The sequence below is a fragment of the Halichoeres trimaculatus genome, unplaced genomic scaffold (genome assembly GCF_033239565.1).
Source record: "Halichoeres trimaculatus isolate MK-OKI-2021-1 unplaced genomic scaffold, fHalTri1.1 fHalTri1_scaffold_9, whole genome shotgun sequence".
In the NCBI taxonomy this organism is placed as follows: domain Eukaryota; kingdom Metazoa; phylum Chordata; class Actinopteri; order Labriformes; family Labridae; genus Halichoeres; species Halichoeres trimaculatus.
In genome coordinates this window covers 37,691,219-37,707,017 of record NW_027437188.1, presented here as the reverse complement: position 1 = coordinate 37,707,017, position 15,799 = coordinate 37,691,219, and the positions used below count along the sequence as shown (strand labels likewise).

General features: G+C 45.8%; 1 protein-coding gene across 2 annotated transcripts; it reads left to right on the top strand.

Annotated features, from left to right (window-relative positions):
• The first annotated feature begins 1,738 nt into the window (after positions 1-1,738).
• On the top strand, positions 1,739-15,797 carry LOC141797649 (kinesin light chain 2-like). 2 transcript variants are annotated; one of them, XM_074679235.1, is made up of 14 exons: positions 1,739-1,917; positions 2,841-3,083; positions 5,659-5,724; positions 5,829-5,993; positions 6,347-6,422; positions 7,011-7,156; positions 7,328-7,410; positions 8,101-8,188; positions 8,443-8,544; positions 8,676-8,849; positions 10,115-10,214; positions 11,164-11,344; positions 11,446-11,503; positions 14,120-15,796. In XM_074679235.1, exons 2-14 carry the CDS (start codon positions 2,874-2,876, stop codon positions 14,201-14,203), a joined length of 1,533 nt encoding a protein of 510 aa, XP_074535336.1. In that variant the 5' UTR covers positions 1,739-1,917; positions 2,841-2,873; the 3' UTR covers positions 14,204-15,796. The 2 variants fall into 2 exon arrangements, with proteins under 2 accessions (XP_074535336.1, XP_074535337.1); XM_074679236.1 differs by lacking the exon at positions 1,739-1,917 and having other exon boundaries at positions 2,854-3,083; positions 14,120-15,797.
• Positions 15,798-15,799: the final 2 nt, after the last annotated feature.

The window sequence follows — 15,799 nt, the reverse complement described above, 5'->3', positions numbered from 1 at the left end:
GGAGGTTTCCTTCAGCTCCTCTTTGTCTCAGTCTCCTCATGTTAAGCTGCTGGAGCGACGTCTTAGCGTCACTTCAGTTGATTGTTTCCTCAGACCTGAGTCCGGCCCGGGCTGAGCTGAAGTGACACTAAGAGGCCTGAAGCCGGACCCTCAGTTAATCCCCCTGCTGCACGATCCCACCTCAGACAACAGGAAGTCCTCAGTTTATATCCCTTTAAAATGTTTGTTTATCTCCATGACGGTCTGTAAATGTAAGTTTCAGTGGTTCAGACCAAACACACGTTTTCAGACATGTTTAAATGATCTCAGTCACTCAGAGAAATAACCAAAGTTTTCACTTTAAGCTGATTTAATAAACATTATTGGCTTTTATTTTTATGTTGATTTGAGATGTTGTATTTGTGGAGCATTCATAATGTTATAAAAAGTTTTAATCATCTATCCGTTCATGCTGATTCGTTTCCCCAGGACTGAGTCTGATCTGACCGACAGGTGGCCTCCTCCCCCCGGGCAGGACCATCCGGCACAGCCTCTGCTGCGGTGCATGGTGGGAAATATGGGATCAGGTAAGCTCCTCAGCTGCATCAAGTTAAACACACAGAGCTGTGTAAATACCGGAAGCTTGAGGATTTTGCCTTCAGAATAAAAGCAGAATTTGTTTTGTTTCTCTAAATCACACTAATGTCTTAAAAGAAATTCATCAATCGATGTTTGATTTCATAAGAAGTTGTCAGGGAATGGAGAGAACAGTTTCCTTATAGAAAGTAACTCTAAGATTGTGTTTACAGCAGGACACTGAAAATTTATAGACAGATTTTATGTTTGCTTGTTGTTTTCTATTGTTCTTTGTTTGCTTGTCATGTGACATTTTATACGTTGCTTTCTTGGTCAGGACTCCACTGTAAAAGAGACTTAGCATCTCAGTAGTATTAGTCCTGTTAAAAAATAAAGGTTAAACAAATAAATACATAAATGACTACACTTTGAGCCCAAAGATGAGTTTGCAAAGAAAACTTTATAACACTGAACTCTAACAGAAATAAATATCAAACAGTATTCACAGTAATTTAAATGCTGACAGTAGCATTTGATGGTTTTTGACAGTGTTAAAGTTTTCTCTCAGTTTTCCAAAGTAAATATTTGAGTCCTTTTTACATTTTTTATTTTTTTTATTTATCTAATTTTTTTTTAAAGAAGTAGTCAAATTGTTAGTAATCTCATAATGTGAGTGAACAAATAGTCCATATCTTGCCACCTTTGCATAAGTTAGTTCCCTTGTTTGACCAATTCTACATTTAAATAGATGAGCATTGACATTGGATAATATTTAAGCGTGTTTTAATCCTAGAAACCCTGCTTTTATTATTATTATTATTTTTTTTTCTAAAAGGTTTAATTCCTTACTAATTTTTCTGATGGTTTATTTCCTTTTACACAGTATTGATTTCATCTGTATTGTTAATTCCTATTTTGTAAGATTCTTTGTAACCTTGCTTTGAAAAGTGCTCAATATTATTATTATTATTATTATTATTATTATTATTATTATTATTTATTATTATTATTATTATTATTATTATTATTATTATTATTATTATTATTATTATTATTATTAAAGTTTACTAGCGCGTCGTTGGGACTTTTACTGTGAAGGTCAGAACCGGATGTGCTTCGTCACCGCTGCTAGCTTGCTGCTAATGCTCGTGTGTTGACAGGAGGATCTTGGAGCCGTGGAGGCAGCAGGTGAATCATTTACAGCTCGGTGTTTTTACCACCTGTCCCTCCCCATCCACCGAGCCGGGCCGGAGATGGAAAAGTTCCTGTTTTTGTGAAAAACTCCGTTTTTTAGAGAAAAGAGGAAAAGCCGCGGATTGTGGAGAAAAAGACAAAGCCCGCCGCGGAGCCCGGACTTAGCAGGTAAGCTATAAATAACTCAGAGCTGATCTGAATGAAGCTGTAGCTCAGTCTGTCTGTGTTTACACCGTGTTTTACACTTAATCATCATTTTAATCATCATTTAATGAAGTGTTTTCATGTTTTCACCCAGGCACAGGCCGGATGGAGGATTATTTCAGCAGATATGTGACGAAATGTGACGAAATGTGACGAAATGTGACGCACTCCTTTATTTAGTTTGTGTTTGGCGTCAGTCAGCGTCAAATCATGGACATTATCTCAGTTAAAGGCGGGGGACGGTGGCCCTGAGGCCTGTTAGCTCCTCCCATTATAAACAAACCATAATCAGACTGTTTACTTTAACATTACACTTCATTATTCACGTTTCAACACTAAACGCTGCTTCAGATGGTTTAACAGACCAGGACAGACCAAACTCTGCTGGTTGTCTTTGATATTTTTATTATCTCCAATAAAAAACCTGCGTCTCTGTCTCTGGATTAAGAATCACATTATTTTCTGGTTAAAAACCTTCCTATCTGAGTGTTTTTAAAGGATAAGTTGTTGTATTTGTTGTTTACACCCCCTCCTCTCACCTTCCAGACTTTCTCCTGAAATCGTCCAGAAAGAGGAAGCTGAAAACCAGTTAGTGTTGTTTGAATCTTCTCTGTTCTTGTTTTCTAACAGATCTCAGTCCGTCAGCTGGAAGCAAAGCGACGTCTTTCACTCTTAAAAAGCTGCTTCTTCTATTTTGACTCATGCTTTAAAATCCTGAAACCACAAACACGGCGCTGCTCCTCCCTTTCTGCCCCGAGCGTCTGATTCCTGTGTTACTGCTCTCATTTCTGTGCCACACCGAGCTCTGCAGCAGCTGCTGTGACGTCCTCGCTGTCTGTCATGTCTCTGTTATTCTCAAACACCCACCGTTCATCTTCTGTTCCCAGGTCAGCTGAAGGAGGAACCGAGGAGCAGGAGTCATGCTGTCAGCGGAGGAGATCCTGTGCAACACGCAGCAGGTGATCGCCGGGCTGGAGGCGCTGAGAGGAGAGAACCGCGGCCTCCTGGCCAGTCTGCAGGAGCACGCCGAGAGCCGGACGGCGTCAGAGAGCGGCAGCGTGGAGCAGGAGAAGACGGGCATCATCCGCCAGTCGCTGGAGAGGATAGAGCTGGGGCTGAGCGAGGCTCAGGTGGGTCACACCTGGACGACCGCGGGACGCTCGTTTGATGAGCGAGTAGAGACAGGAAGACGCCTCAGATCCAAGTTTGACATGAAGAGTGGTTTGAGTTCACAGAGGGGGGAGACAGGGGAGACAGGGGGAGGCAGGAGGAGACAGGAGGAGACAGGGGAGACAAGGAGAGACAGGGGAGACAGGGGGAGACAGGGGAGACAGGGGGAGACAGGGGAGACAGGGGAGACAGGGGAGACAGGGGGAGACAGGGGAGACAGGGGGAGACAGGGGAGACAGAGGAGACAGGAGGAGACAGGGGAGACAGGGGGAGACAGGGGGAGACAGGGGAGACAGGGGGAGACAGAGGAGACAGGAGGAGACAGGGGAGACAGAGGAGACAGGAGGAGACAGGGGAGACAGGGGGAGACAGGAGGAGACAGGGGAGACAGGAGGAGACAGGGGGAGACAGAGGAGACAGGAGGAGACAGGGGAGACAGGGGGAGACAGGAGGAGACAGGGGAGACAGGAGGAGACAGAGGAGACAGAGGAGACAGGCAGGGGGAGACAGGGGAGACAGGGGGAGACAGGAGGAGACAGGGGGAGACAGAGGAGACGGGGGAGACAGGAGGAGACAGGGGGAGGCAGGGGAGACAGGGGGAGACAGGGGAGACAGGGGGAGGCAGGGGAGACAGGGGGAGACAGAGGAGACGGGGGAGACAGGAGGAGACAGGGGGAGGCAGGGGAGACAGGGGGAGACAGGGGGAGACAGGGGAGACAGGGGGAGACAGGGGAGACAGGGGGAGACAGGGGGAGGCAGGGGAGACAGGGGAGACAGGGGGAGACAGGGGGAGACAGGGGAGACAGGGGGAGACGGGAGACAGGGGGAGACAGGGGGAGGCAGGGGAGAGACAGGGGAGACAGGGGAGAGACAGGGGGGAAGCAGGCCATGAGCTGGACCCAAACCTGGGCAGCCTCACAGTGTCTTTGTAAAATGGTTAAAGACGATCACCTGTTGTTGCTTTTTCAGCTCATCTTTCTGCCAACAAAAAAACACAGATTAACCTTTTTGTTCTGTTTTGGTGATTGTAAAACAAACATCAGGAAAAAAGAAAAATTAAGGCTGCAAGCTGCGTTGACAGGTCCTGGGTCTGTTGCCGGTTCGTCATGTCGTGCGTCTCAATGAGACAAACGTTTTGCCGTTGGTTTCATCTCTCTACAACATTCCTACTGGCTGCTGTGGCTGTTTCAGTGTGCCTAGACGGTGAGAGCATATTATGGGATGTTGGGGGGGTCAGTTGTTACCATGGTAACGTATCCTCTGTTATGCTGAGTGACATCATCAGCTGCATGGATGGAACTCCTGATTAGTGAGTGAGTGTAGAGTGAGAGTTTATGAGAAAGCTTTTGTAAAGAAATCCTCACAGAGTCCACAAATTTACCCCAATCTATGTAAAAAACATTTTTGTAGGAAATTTTGTCAGGAATCCATTTTTGGCATTTTTAAAGCTGTACAAGTTTTACTTTTTGGAGGCCAAAATCCATCAGAAATCCTGGCCCGAGGAGCTGAAAAAAGAGGATTTATTTTAGAAAAGAGTCCAAACCATCTGTCCTATAGGCCAAAATCTTGACTCAATCTGTGTAAAAATATGATAATGTTGTAGGAAATTTTGTCAGGAATCCAACCATGTCATTTTAAAGCTCTATGAGTTTTACTTTTTTGTCTAGCGGCCCAAATGCTGAACTAGGAGGATGTGTGTGTGGAGCTGAAACGCCGTCTCCTCATCTGTTAACATGGAGAAGGCTGAAAGCGGTCGGCGACTTTGAGGGCTCGCCATTCGAAAACCGGGCCTGAAATAACAACTTCCTACAGAACTTTTGTAGAGCAGGGTCTGGTCTGTCATGTGAGCCAATTTTTAAGCCGGTACCATTTTTGGTTTTTGACAGGTTAATTTTTGCAGAAACTGTAAAAATGTGAGGAATCTTATTTTGAAAGGCACATTGCCGGCTTCCTGTTGGAGATAGGTCAGGGGTATCAGTGCATGATTTGTGCGTCTCAAAGAGACGAACATTTTGATGTTGGTTTCATCTCTCTACAACATTACCTAGTTTTTGTGTGCCACAGTTGTACAGAGCTTATTATGGGATGTTGGGGGTAGTGTTTGGCATCATACGAACATTCTTCACGGTTCTGGGGTGCGTGCCAATTTTGGTGAGTTTTTGAGCATGTTTAGGGGTCTAATTAGCATTCAAAGCGCGGACGCAATAGTAATAAGAAAGAATCGCAGCAGGAACAATAGTGCCCTCTGTCTTTGGCCGAGGACACTGATTAGAAGTTCATTAAAGAATCAACTTTAACCATAAAAACAAACGATGAGACAGACGCAGAAATAATCCAAACACCTCCTGAAACTTCAGTCACAGACGCTGGATTAAAAACAGAGATTAAACTTTATTTACTTTATTGGTTTGAGCTTCACTCGTTGTATCAGGTGATGTGGTTTCCTCAGACCTAACGAGTTTCCTCTGATGTAACGAGTGTCCTCTGATGTAACGAGTTTCCTCCCTGAGCGTAACGAGCTGTTTCCTCCCACAGGTGATGATGGCGTTATCGGCTCACCTGGGCTCTCTGGAGGCGGAGAAACAGAAGCTGCGCACACAGGTTGGTTTGTGAACATCCCTCTCCTCCACAGTCCTCCATCCTCTGACCTCCCTCACCTGTTGGTCTCCTCCTCTCCTCCTCTCCTCCTCCTGTCGCCTCCTCAGGTGCGCCGGCTGTGCCAGGAGAACCAGTGGCTGAGGGACGAGCTGGCCGGGGCTCAGCAGCGGCTTCAGGACAGAGAACAGGAAGTGGTCACCTTAGAGGAGCAGAACAAACACCTGCAGTTCATGTCCTCCATACGCAAATACGACCAGGAGGAGCCGCAGCTGGTGAGGAGGAGGAGGAGGAGGAGGAGGAGGAGGAGGAGGAGGAGGAGGAGACAGGAGCACAAACATGAGCGTGTTTGATCAGGGAGAGCTCAGCGGCTCAGTCAGATTTCAGGAAGTCGAGATTAAAGGGTGACCTGCTGGAGGAGAGGCTCAGGGTCCTCCTCTGGTCCAGGGTCTCCCTCTGGTCCAGGGTCTCCCTCTGGTCCAGGGTCTCCCTCTGGTCCAGGGTCTCCCTCTGGTCCAGGGTCTCCCTCTGGTCCAGGGTCAGGGTTCAGGAGGCTGAGACCTCAGACATGATGAAGTTAAAACCAGCCCCTTTGTCTCTGCTGAGTGTTTGTTTCTCCTGGTTTCAGGAGGACAGAGCCACGACGTCCCACAAAGAGTCTCTGGATGATCTGTTCCCCACAGAGGACGAGGAGCAGACCCAGAGTAAGACCCTCACCACAGAGTGTGAAAACCTCTGAGACCAGGTCCCCACAGGAAGACCGGTCTGACGTCACTGAGGAAGGGTCCTGATGTGGTCTCTGAGGGGGGTTTTGAGTGAACTGACCCTTTAACTCAGAGCAAACTGGACCAGGTTTTGATCCTGAACCAGTTTCTGTTGTTGTTCAGATCCTGAAAACTTCACACACACCAAAGACTTTTCAGAGTCTCATGTTGAATTTTAGCTCTGCTCACACACACACACACACACACACACACACACATACACACACACACACACACACACACACACACACACACACACACACACACACACACACACACTGATGATGATGTACGAGCTCATCCCTCGCTCCAGATGATCAGTGGTCAGTTTTCTGCGTTAACATCAGCAAACTCCACTAGGGGGCGCTGTGGGGGAAACATGTCAGGATGGGTTTATGGCAGAATCAGGATCTGGATTTTGATTTTTTAAGATTATTTTGACCTGACACAACATTTCTGGACCCAGATCTTCCTGCTCCATGTCCTCGCCATGACCTTGCCGTGTCTTTTGTACGTTTTGCTCCTCAGTATCTCAGCCTCATCACAGCAGCGCAGCGGCGGCGGCTCAGCAGGGCGGCTACGAGATCCCCGCCCGCCTCCGGACGCTCCACAACCTGGTCATCCAGTACGCCTCCCAGGGGCGCTACGAGGTCGCCGTGCCGCTCTGCAAACAGGTGAGAGGCGTCCTCCTCTGAAACTGACGGTCTCTAAACTCAGGGAGGACGAACACGCCACTCCTCACCCCTCCCTCAGTCTGAGCTGAGGGAGGGGTGAGGAGGGGTGGTTTATGCTGACTCATCATGAAGGAGAAGATGAAATGTGCTGACTCAGCGTTTCTCCTGCAGGCTCTGGAGGACCTGGAGAAGTCCTCAGGACACACACACCCAGACGTAGCCACCATGCTGAACATCCTGGCCCTGGTCTACAGGTCAGAGAGTGTGTGTCCTCCCCGTGTCTCTGTACTTCCTGTCTCTGGGTCGTCCTCATGTCTCTGTACTTCCTGTACCTGTGTCGTCCTCGTGTCTCTGTACTTCCTGTCTCTGTGTCCTCCTCATGTCTCTGTACTTCCTGTCTCTGTGTCGTCCTTGTGTCTCTGTACTTCCTGTCTCTGTGTTGTCCTCGTGTCTCTGTACTTCCTGTCTCTGTGTTGTCCTCATGTCTCTGTACTTCCTGTCTCTGTGTCGTCCTCATGTCTCTGTACTTCCTGTCTCTGTGTCGTCCTCGTGTCTCTGTACTTCCTGTCTCTGTGTCGTCCTCATGTCTCTGTACTTCCTGTCTCTGTGTGTCCTCGTGTCTCTGTACTTCCTGTCTCTGTGTCCTCCCCTGTCTCTGTACTTCCTGTCTCTTTGTGTCCTCGTGTCTCTGTACTTCCTGTCTCTGTGTCCTCCCCTGTCTCTGTACTTCCTGTCTCTGTGTCGTCCTCATGTCTCTGTACTTCCTGTATCTGTGTCGTCCTCGTGTCTCTGTACTTCCTGTATCTGTGTCGTCCTCGTGTCTCTGTACTTCCTGTATCTGTGTCGTCCTCGTGTCTCTGTACTTCCTGTCTCTGTGTCGTCCTCGTGTCTCTGTACTTCCTGTCTCTGTGCTGTCCTCTGACAGGTGAATGTTTCCTCCCCAGGGACCAGAACAAATACAAAGAAGCTGCCAACCTGCTCAACGACGCCTTGGCCATCAGGGAGAAGACCCTGGGTATGGACCACCCCGCTGTAAGTCTCCCTGTTCAACCAGCCAACCTTTATTTATACAGGGTCAAATCAGACGGCGTCAGATCACGACAGACGATAACTCAGGAGCCCCTACAGGAAGAGGCGGGGCCAGAAAACATCAACAGGAAATGAGCCTGATTAGATATCTGATCTATACCCTGTATTAACGCATATGTGTGTGTGTGTGTGTGTGTGTGTGTGTGTGTGTGTGTGTGTGTGTGTGTGTGTGTGTGTGTGTGTGTGTGTGTGTACAGGTGGCAGCAACCCTGAACAACCTTGCAGTGCTTTATGGGAAAAGAGGAAAGTACAAAGAGGCCGAGCCGCTGTGTAAGAGAGCTCTGCAGATCAGAGAGAAGGTCAGAAACCGTTTATCTCACGTTGTTGATCCAGGTCAGATCTTTAACTCTCTGGGTCAGACCGGCCTCCTGGATCAGACCCTGTGGTGGTTCTGGAGGGTTGACCTCATGTTTTGTGTCTGGATCCTCAGGTTCTGGGTACAGACCACCCTGACGTGGCGAAGCAGCTGAACAACCTGGCTCTGCTGTGTCAGAACCAGGGGAAGTACCAGGAGGTGGAGCAGTACTACGAGCGCGCGCTGCACATCTACCAGAGCAAGCTGGGCCCAGACGACGCCAACGTGGCCAAGACCAAGAACAACCTGGTAACCAGCTTCAACCTTAGGGCGTATTCAGACCTGGACTGTTTGGTCCACTTTAAACGGACCAGGGTTCGTTTCCCACGCTGGTGCGGACTTTTCATGCAGGTGTGAATAGACACAAACGAACCCTGGTGCGGACCAAACAACCGGACCCAGACCCACTTTTTGAGGTGGTCTCAGTCCGCTTTCAAACGAACTCTGGTGCGGTTCGTGGTTCTCCGGTGCAGGTCTGAATACAAACCAAGGTCCATCTGAACTAACTACAGGATACATGCTCCTTTTGGGCCTATAGAGCCACCGTAACCTAACCGTCTTTGGTTCATACCTGATCCTCCGTCTTCTGTTTAGCCACGCTGTAGCTAGCATGTTGTGGGTCAGGACACGCAGAGCATAGCGCCTCCTTGCTGCGATCATTGGTCTTCCTGTTCCTAAATTGTAAACGGTGTTGTTAAGCTGCTTTGAAGGAGCTGCTCTTGAAACTGAAAATGATTTAGCAGCTCTAATAAGAGCACAAACACACATGTTTACCTCCATTTCCAGGTCTGTACTCTGTGTGCCGCCCTTTGTCAGTGCTGTCCAATGAGAGCACTGATCCTCACACACCTGGATGTGTTTACAGAATATAGTCCACTTGATAAAAGTACAATCTGAATACGAACCGCACCAAACCAAAAAAATAAAGTCTGCTTTTGGTCCGGACCAAACAAGTGGACCAAAGGACTTTTCTGCTCTGAATACAGACTTAGTCTCAGCCTCAGTTTCAGCAGCAGCACAGACGAACCGTCCTCAGTGACTGACCATCTCTGTCTGTCTGCCTGTCTGTCTCTCTGCCTGTCTGTCTCTCTCTCTCTGTCTCTCTGTCTGTCTCTCTCTCTGCCTGTCTCTCTGCCTGTCTGTCTCTCTGCCTGTCTGTCTGACTGTCTCTCTGCCTGTCTGTCTCTCTGCCTGTCTGTCTGCCTGTCTCTCTGCCTGTCTGTCTCTCTCTCTCTGTCTCTCTGTCTGTCTCTCTCTCTGCCTGTCTGTCTCTCTGCCTGTCTGTCTCTCTCTCTCTGTCTCTCTGTCTGTCTCTCTCTCTGCCTGTCTCTCTGCCTGTCTGTCTCTCTGCCTGTCTGTCTCTCTGCCTGTCTGTCTGACTGTCTCTCTGCCTGTCTGTCTCTCTGCCTGTCTGTCTGCCTGTCTCTCTGCCTGTCTCTCTGTCTCTCTGTCTCTCTGCCTGTCTGTCTGTCTGTCTGTCTGTCTGTCTCTCTGCCTGTCTCTCTGTGTCTCAGGCGTCGTGTTATCTGAAGCAGGGGAAGTACCGACAGGCTGAAGCTCTCTACAAAGAGATCCTGACCAGAGCACATGAAAAGGAGTTTGGATCTGTTGAAGGTAGGAAACTCTGCTTCGTCTCAGAGACAAAGACGACTCAATCAGAGAGGGAAGAAAAATCTGAACCAGGAGGAAAAGTTAAACTTGGTTTGAGAAACAAACATCCTCTCTGACAGAGTCTGGGAGGAATGAAGTACTGATGAGGAACTTTTTAAGGATGGCAGTTTATCTGGACCAGGGGTCTGCAGCCTTTACTTTGATAGGAGCAGTTTTCCTCAGCTCACCTGGATTAACGTCATTCAGCAGACACAAAATCTACTTTATCATAAATATTTATTTAAATAATTATCCCAATTAATCTACGAAATTTTACAAATGATGTCTTAGTTTTTTTTGTTTGTAATACTTTGCAACATGTCAAAGTTTGGCATTTCAATGATTTTTAAAAAATGTCAAAAACTTTTAAGATTTCATAAATTTGAAACATTTTAAAATTTCAGAATTTTATTAAAAACTAATTAAAAAACGAATAAAAAAATCTGAACTTTAAAATATCTGTGTAAATAAAGAAAAAGTTAAAATTTATATAATTTGCATATATTTAAAAAAAATCCTTTTCAAAAATTTGGTATTTAAAAAATTTGCAAGTATCAAAAAATGTTGAAATTTAAAAAAAAATCAAAAATTGTAACATTTCTGAAAGAATTTGATTACACATATTTATGATTTCTTTATGGTTTGTTTTATTTGCTAACGTCTTGCCACACGTGAAGCTTGTGTTTCAGGCTGTTGATGTTGTAGGAGGTGAAGTAGAGCGGTGGCAGGCTTTATTGACAGATGGGATGAAGATTTAGTTCAACTAAATGTTAACACAGGATTTTATTTAGTGTCAGTGTCTTTAATCATCAATACCCTCTGAGAGAAACATAACTATTCTTTATTTCATGAATATTTTTAAAGCTACAAGGAGACACTAGTTACTGTCTGTCTGTGTGTGTGTGTCCTCTAGGCGACGGTCGTCCCAGCTGGTCCGGCTCAGACGACAGCGGTTCTGGACAGGACGGGCTCAGTACCCTGAAGCGGAGCGGCTCCTTCACCAAACTCAGAGAATCCATACGACGAAGCAGCGAGAAGCTGGTTCGCAAGCTGAGAGGAGTGGGCGTGGAGGAGGCAGCCCCAAGGAATCCTGGGTAATGACAGCGCTTCACAGACATGATGACTATGATACAGACACACGTCTTTCTGATTAACATCCTCCTCCTCCTCCTCCTCCTCCTGTGCTCTGTTTCAGGATGAAGAGGGCGAACTCCCTGAACGTGTTGAACGTCGACTCCAGAGACAGCGTCCAGGTGAGCTCAGCCCAGGTTTACACCTGGGTTTACACCTGGACAGGGTCCATCTGGTTTCTGTGTCTGAAACTGGATCACAGGTCCTTGGGAAACACACCTGTCCTAACATTTAACACACACCTGTCCTAACATCAAACACAAACCTGTCCTAACATTTAACACACACCTGTCCTAACATTAAACACACACCTGTCCTAACATTAAACAAACACCTGTCCTAACATTAAACACACCTGTCCTAACATTAAACAAACACCTGTCCTAACATAAAACACACCTGTCCTAACATTAAACACACCTGTCCTAACATTAAACAAACACCTGTCCTAACATAAAACACACCTGTCCTAACATTAAACACACCTGTCCTAACATTAAACACACACCTGTCCTAACATTAAACAAACACCTGTCCTAACATTAAACACACCTGTCCTAACATTAAACACACACCTGTCCTAACATTAAACACACACCTGTCCTAACATTAAACAAACACCTGTCCTAACATAAAACACACCTGTCCTAACATTAAACACACCTGTCCTAACATTTAACACACACCTGTCCTATAATAAAACACACCTGTCCTAACATTTAACACACACCTGTCCTAACATTAAACACACCTGTCCTAACATTTAACACACACCTGTCCTATAATAAAACACACCTGTCCTAACATTTAACACACACCTGTCCTATAATAAAACACACCTGTCCTAACATTAAACACACACCTGTCCTAACATTAAACACACCTGTCCTAACATTAAACACACACCTGTCCTAACATTAAACACACCTGTCCTAACATTAAACACACCTGTCCTAACATTAAACACACACCTGTCCTAACATTAAACAAACACCTGTCCTAACATTAAACACACCTGTCCTAACATTAAACACACACCTGTTCTAACATTAAACACACACCTGTCCTAACATTAAACAAACACCTGTCCTAACATAAAACACACCTGTCCTAACATTAAACACACCTGTCCTAACATTAAACACACACCTGTCCTAACATTAAACACACACCTGTCCTAACATTAAACAAACACCTGTCCTAACATAAAACACACCTGTCCTAACATTAAACACACCTGTCCTAACATTTAACACACACCTGTCCTAACATTAAACACACCTGTCCTAACATTTAACACACACCTGTCCTATAATAAAACACACCTGTCCTAACATTTAACACACACCTGTCCTATAATAAAACACACCTGTCCTAACATTAAACACACACCTGTCCTATAATAAAACACACCTGTCCTAACATTAAACACATACCTGTCCTATAATAAAACACACCTGTCCTAACATTTAACACACACCTGTCCTATAATAAAACACACCTGTCCTAACATTAAACACACACCTGTCCTATAATAAAACACACCTGTCCTAACATTTAACACACACCTGTCCTATAATAAAACACACCTGTCCTAACATTAAACACACCTGTCCTATAATAAAACACACCTGTCCTAACATTTAACACACACCTGTCCTATAATAAAACACACCTGTCCTAACATTAAACACACCTGTCCTAACATCAAACACACACCTGTCCTAACATTAAACACACACCTGTCCTAACATTAAACACACCTGTCCTAACATTTAACACACCTGTCCTAACATTAAACACACCTGTCCTAACATTAAACACACACCTGTCCTTGATTTAAAGGATAAGTTCGGTTTTCACAGCTTTTACATTGTTTATAGAATGAAGCAGAACAAAATACTGACCCAGAAGGTTTTCCTGATCCAAGCAGTGCTTCGGGAGATATTTAGATCCAAAATCGTGCAGCGGACGTCCGTATAATGGGATCCATCAGGGCATAGACAGCGCCGCTCCTAAAACTGCATTAATCGTCCAAAAACTCGTGTTTTTCACTAATATTCCATCATGGTCGGCTCCGAGATAGTCCTCTGCTGCTGTCTGTGTCACTCCAGACAGCGCTGTGTGGCTGTAAAGACCTCTGAACTGGCAGAGTCAGCTCTCCAGAGAGTACTGCGCATGTGCAGTACTCTCTGGAGAGCTGACTCCTTTCTTTGAGGGGCAAGCGTAAACAAAGTCTTTGTCAGAGGTCTTTACAGCCACACAGTGCTGTCTGGAGTGACACAGACTGCAGCAGAGGACTAACCCGGAGCGGACCATGATGGAATATTGGTGAAAAACACAAGTTTTTGGACGATTAATGCAGTTTTAGGAGCAGCGCTGTCTATGCCCTGATGGATCCCATTATACGGACGTCCGCTGCACGATTTTGGATCTAAATATCTCCTGAAGCACTGCTTGGATCAGGAAAACCTTCTGCGTGAGTATTTTGTTCTACTTCATTCTATAAACAATGTAAAAGCTGTATAAACCGAACTTATCCTTTAAGACCTGGAAGATCAAGAAAGATTTACACACCAACGCCTGAAACTGATCAGTTCATCAGTTTCATCAGTTTCATCAGTTTAATCAGTTTAATCAGTTTAATCAGTTTAATCAGTTTAATCAGTTTAATCAGTTTAATCAGTTTTCATTCAACAACTAAAAGTTTGTGTGTGTGTGTTTTTGTGTTTTTCCAGTCGAGCCATCTGACGGATGTTCGAGGCCTGAGCTCCAGCACACAGAGTCTGACGAGGCGAGGCTCACTGGGTGGGACCAGCTAACACACACACACACGCACGCACGCACACACACACACACACACACACACACACACACACACACACACACACACACACACACACACACACACACACACACACACACTCGCAGCATCCTGGAGGTACCTGGAGCTCAGATGCTGCGTTAAGAGACTCTTTGTTCGACGTCAGATTTCCAGAGATGGATCAAAGTTTCCAAACAAAGTTTTTTCCTCTTTGACGATGAATGTCTCCAAACTGAAGGTCACAAAGGTCACAAAGGTCACAAAGGTCACAAAGGTCAAATATTAGCATGACAAAGTTGCACTCCAGTCCTTTCTTTCTGCTGAAACTGAATCATTCCTCCTGCTGTCGTCCATGAACAGATCCTGAAGGAAACTGAAGCGTTTTTAAAACTCGTTCCTGTGAGACCTGAGTCCTGACTTCCTTTTTCAGCACACAGAGGTTTTAACGTCACAGAAACAGGAAGTACAGGATCAATAACTGATATATTTATAGATATTTTAATAAAGACAATCAGCTCCATCAGCGCTCAGAGACATTTTTATAAAGAGCTCAAAGTGTTTGCGCTGTGATGATCTCTAAGAATTAAAGTTTCTTTGTTTACGCTTTTAGAAAGTTAAACTCTCAGATATCTGATGTAAAATGTGTTTTGCCTTTAAAAATCTCATTTTATGTTAAATTGTCAAAGTCGATGTGAGTGTGTCGTTTGTTTGGCGCCACAGTCAGATTTTCCCGCCAAGGACCAACTTTATTTAATGAATGTGACAAACAAACATATCTGACCACAGACGACACGCTGAGAGGCTTCTGCCCATCATCTGTTATTTATCATTATCATGAAGCAGAGGGCGGACCAATCAGAGCAGAGGGGGAGTCTTAAAGAGACAGCAGCTCAAACACAGGCTGAAATAAGGGTCACCAGCCTAAAACAGCTCAATCACCTCATTAACGACTGTAATTAAATTAATTATTGATTAATCTCCTCAGAACATTTGGTCTGAGGTCATATTATTAATCTGATAATCACCGTTTGGGCTTAAAAACAATTTTCTCATCTTTGGAGAAAAAGAAAAAAAACTGGGCCTGTGTTTGTTTGACCCTGAATCCAAACCTGGAGTTCACGTCCTGACAGAAACACCTAAAGTCCCCAGACCTGCTCAGAGCCCCCGTCTCTCTGGGAGCCTGGTTCAGCTCGATTTCTGTGTCGTTCCTCTTTTCTGGAGCAGAATGAGCTGATCTCTTCAGACAAACCTCCTTCGCTGTGTGAGCGCGCTCAGAGCTCTGACTCTGAGGGTCGATCGTTTCCCTGAATCCTTTTCTTCCACTTCACAAACTCTGATCTGTCCCTGACGGGGACCCTCTGGTCCTGATCTGTCCCTGACAGGGGCCCTCTGGTCCTGATCTGTCCCTGACGGGGACCCTCTGACCCTCTGATGGTCCCTGTGGTAGACGCCGTGGACGGCCTGAAGCGGCGTGGCGTTAGCGGCTGTAGCTGCAGTGTGTCAGGATGTTTGATGAAGCTGTCAGACGTGTAGACTGTGTTTCCTCTGACGCTGTCGTCTCTTCTCTACATGAACGGTTGAGTTTTATATCTGG